Genomic DNA, 1,948 nt, shown 5'->3' on the forward strand with positions numbered 1-1,948 from the left:
TTCCGCCATTTTAGGTTCCGCCATTTTAGGTTCCGCCATTTTAGGTCACTCCGTGACACATGCAAACATGACAAATGTTTGTAGAAGCAGTCTGCATGCCTTGGTGCTTGATTTTATACACCTTTGGCCATGGACGTGATTGGAACACTTGAATTCAATGATTCAGAGGGGTGTCCTATTTATCAGCTTTATATCTGCCATCAGCCCCCCTGATCTTTAAGATATCAGCATTGACTATTAAAAAAATAATGATTGGCTGCTATGGCTATCATCCTAAACAGGTCTCTAATAATCAATTAAAATGTTTCATACTTTTACTGTCCATTTTTAAGTGTGATTAGCTCAGGTATATTTTTTTGTGTATTATTCTAGCAAATATAAATGGAATTCATTCTCAAACCACAATGTTTATTGACAAATTATTTTTATTGAAACATTAGAACACTAATACCAGGAGTCCATGATGCGCCTCATGCTCATGAATCTCATGCCACCCATATTGCTGAAGCTCCTGTACTCTCCAGGCCTGAAGTACCACATCCTGCCTCTGTAGTTGGGCTGCTCATACATGAGCCAGTGGCCGTCCATCACATGACAGGACTGGCATTGAGACATGCGGTAACGGTCCATGATGTTGTCACAGTCATCCATCATCTCGTACATCTGACCCATGAAGTTCTCCCTCTCGTAGATCCTCATCCTGTAGGATCCCCTGTACTGTAGTGGAAGAGAAGTTTAATTTAAGTTTGTTATTTAAGTAAAAACATAGATATAGCCATGTTGAAAGATATAGCTACTTTCATTTTCATAGATATAAATAAACTTTAATTGAGCTCACCATAGGGATCATACGGCAGGACCTGATGCAGTTGCTCATTCCAAACATAGACATGTAATCAGCGTACTCGCCCCTTCTGAAGAAATACCCATTTCCCATGTAGTTGGGATTATCATACATCATCCAGCATCCGCTCTCCACTCTGCAAGAGTGACAGCGGCTCAGGTAGGAGGAGAAGTCTCCACAGTCACCCATACACTCATAAGAGCGACCCTGGAAGTTCCTGTCCTCGTAGAAAGTGACCTGAAAATTCAGTGTTATTGTTTTAGTGGTTTAAAGTGAAATATACCAAATCAAATAATTTGACTTAAATTGTGTAGCCATCTCTGCAGGAATGAAGTTTACCTTGCCCATCATGGTTGCGCTGGATCCTCAGTAGTTCCGCAAAGGAGAAGCTGAAGCTTATTCTGCTTGTTGACTGACTGCTGTCACCCATACCTTTATACTAGACCAAAACTAAAGACCACACAGCACCTATTGTTAGGCAATTCCTGACTGTGCAAGTTGGCATAGAGGCCATAACATACATGCTTTTGTAATGTTCCTGTCAATTGTTCTTCAGAATACCTTTGACTGTACCTCTGTAGGAATCATTTGCTAGAATTTATTTATGTGTCAAGATGTCAAAGGTGTGTTGAGTTTTTAACATCTTTTTTTTCCAGTAAGAATTAATTATGATTAGAATATATGTGTGTACGTAGTTTTCATTGGTGAAATAAAACCCTTGAGGCAAAATGACATAACTGTTATATTCTTCCACTCTGCATTCCTCTTGTACTCTGAGTTGGAGCACAGAACAGACAAGTAGAGAGATACAAATGCATGAACTTTCCAGATTAAAACTGATGTATACAAATTAGGGATGTAAATTTTCACAAATTCCCATGATCGATCGTCGTTTAAATTAACAATCAATTAATCGATTAATCATTAAACTTAATACTGAAATATGCATCTACAGCACTGGCTTATAGCCGACCGCATGACAGGATGTGCAATGCTGCTCAAAACGCCATGTTCTTCACCAAATGAATGAGAAGGATTTTTTAAACTAAACGAAGGGCTATGGAATTGTAAAATTAGTCGATGTGATTTATAATTTAATTAAAT

At 38.6% G+C, this 1,948-nt stretch overlaps 1 protein-coding gene across 1 annotated transcript; it reads right to left on the bottom strand.

The window, feature by feature from the left end:
* Nucleotides 1–444: 444 nt before the first annotated feature.
* On the bottom strand, nucleotides 445–1,195 carry LOC137075302 (gamma-crystallin M2-like). The gene is made up of 3 exons (XM_067443690.1): nucleotides 1,184–1,195; nucleotides 839–1,081; nucleotides 445–717 (listed from the first exon to the last, which is right to left on the bottom strand). The coding sequence occupies exons 1-3, from the start codon at nucleotides 1,193–1,195 to the stop codon at nucleotides 445–447; spliced, it is 528 nt and encodes a 175-aa protein (XP_067299791.1).
* Nucleotides 1,196–1,948: the final 753 nt, after the last annotated feature.

This window comes from Pseudorasbora parva, chromosome 5 (genome assembly GCF_024679245.1).
Source record: "Pseudorasbora parva isolate DD20220531a chromosome 5, ASM2467924v1, whole genome shotgun sequence".
In the NCBI taxonomy this organism is placed as follows: Eukaryota; Metazoa; Chordata; class Actinopteri; order Cypriniformes; family Gobionidae; genus Pseudorasbora; species Pseudorasbora parva.

What these genes read in the sequence shown, in the direction of transcription:
- LOC137075302 (XM_067443690.1), bottom strand. An exon ending in CCTGCCGTATGATCCCTATG is followed by an intron (nt 718 to 838) that starts GTGAGCTCAATT and finishes CTTCCACTACAG; the next exon opens with TACAGGGGATCCTACAGGAT.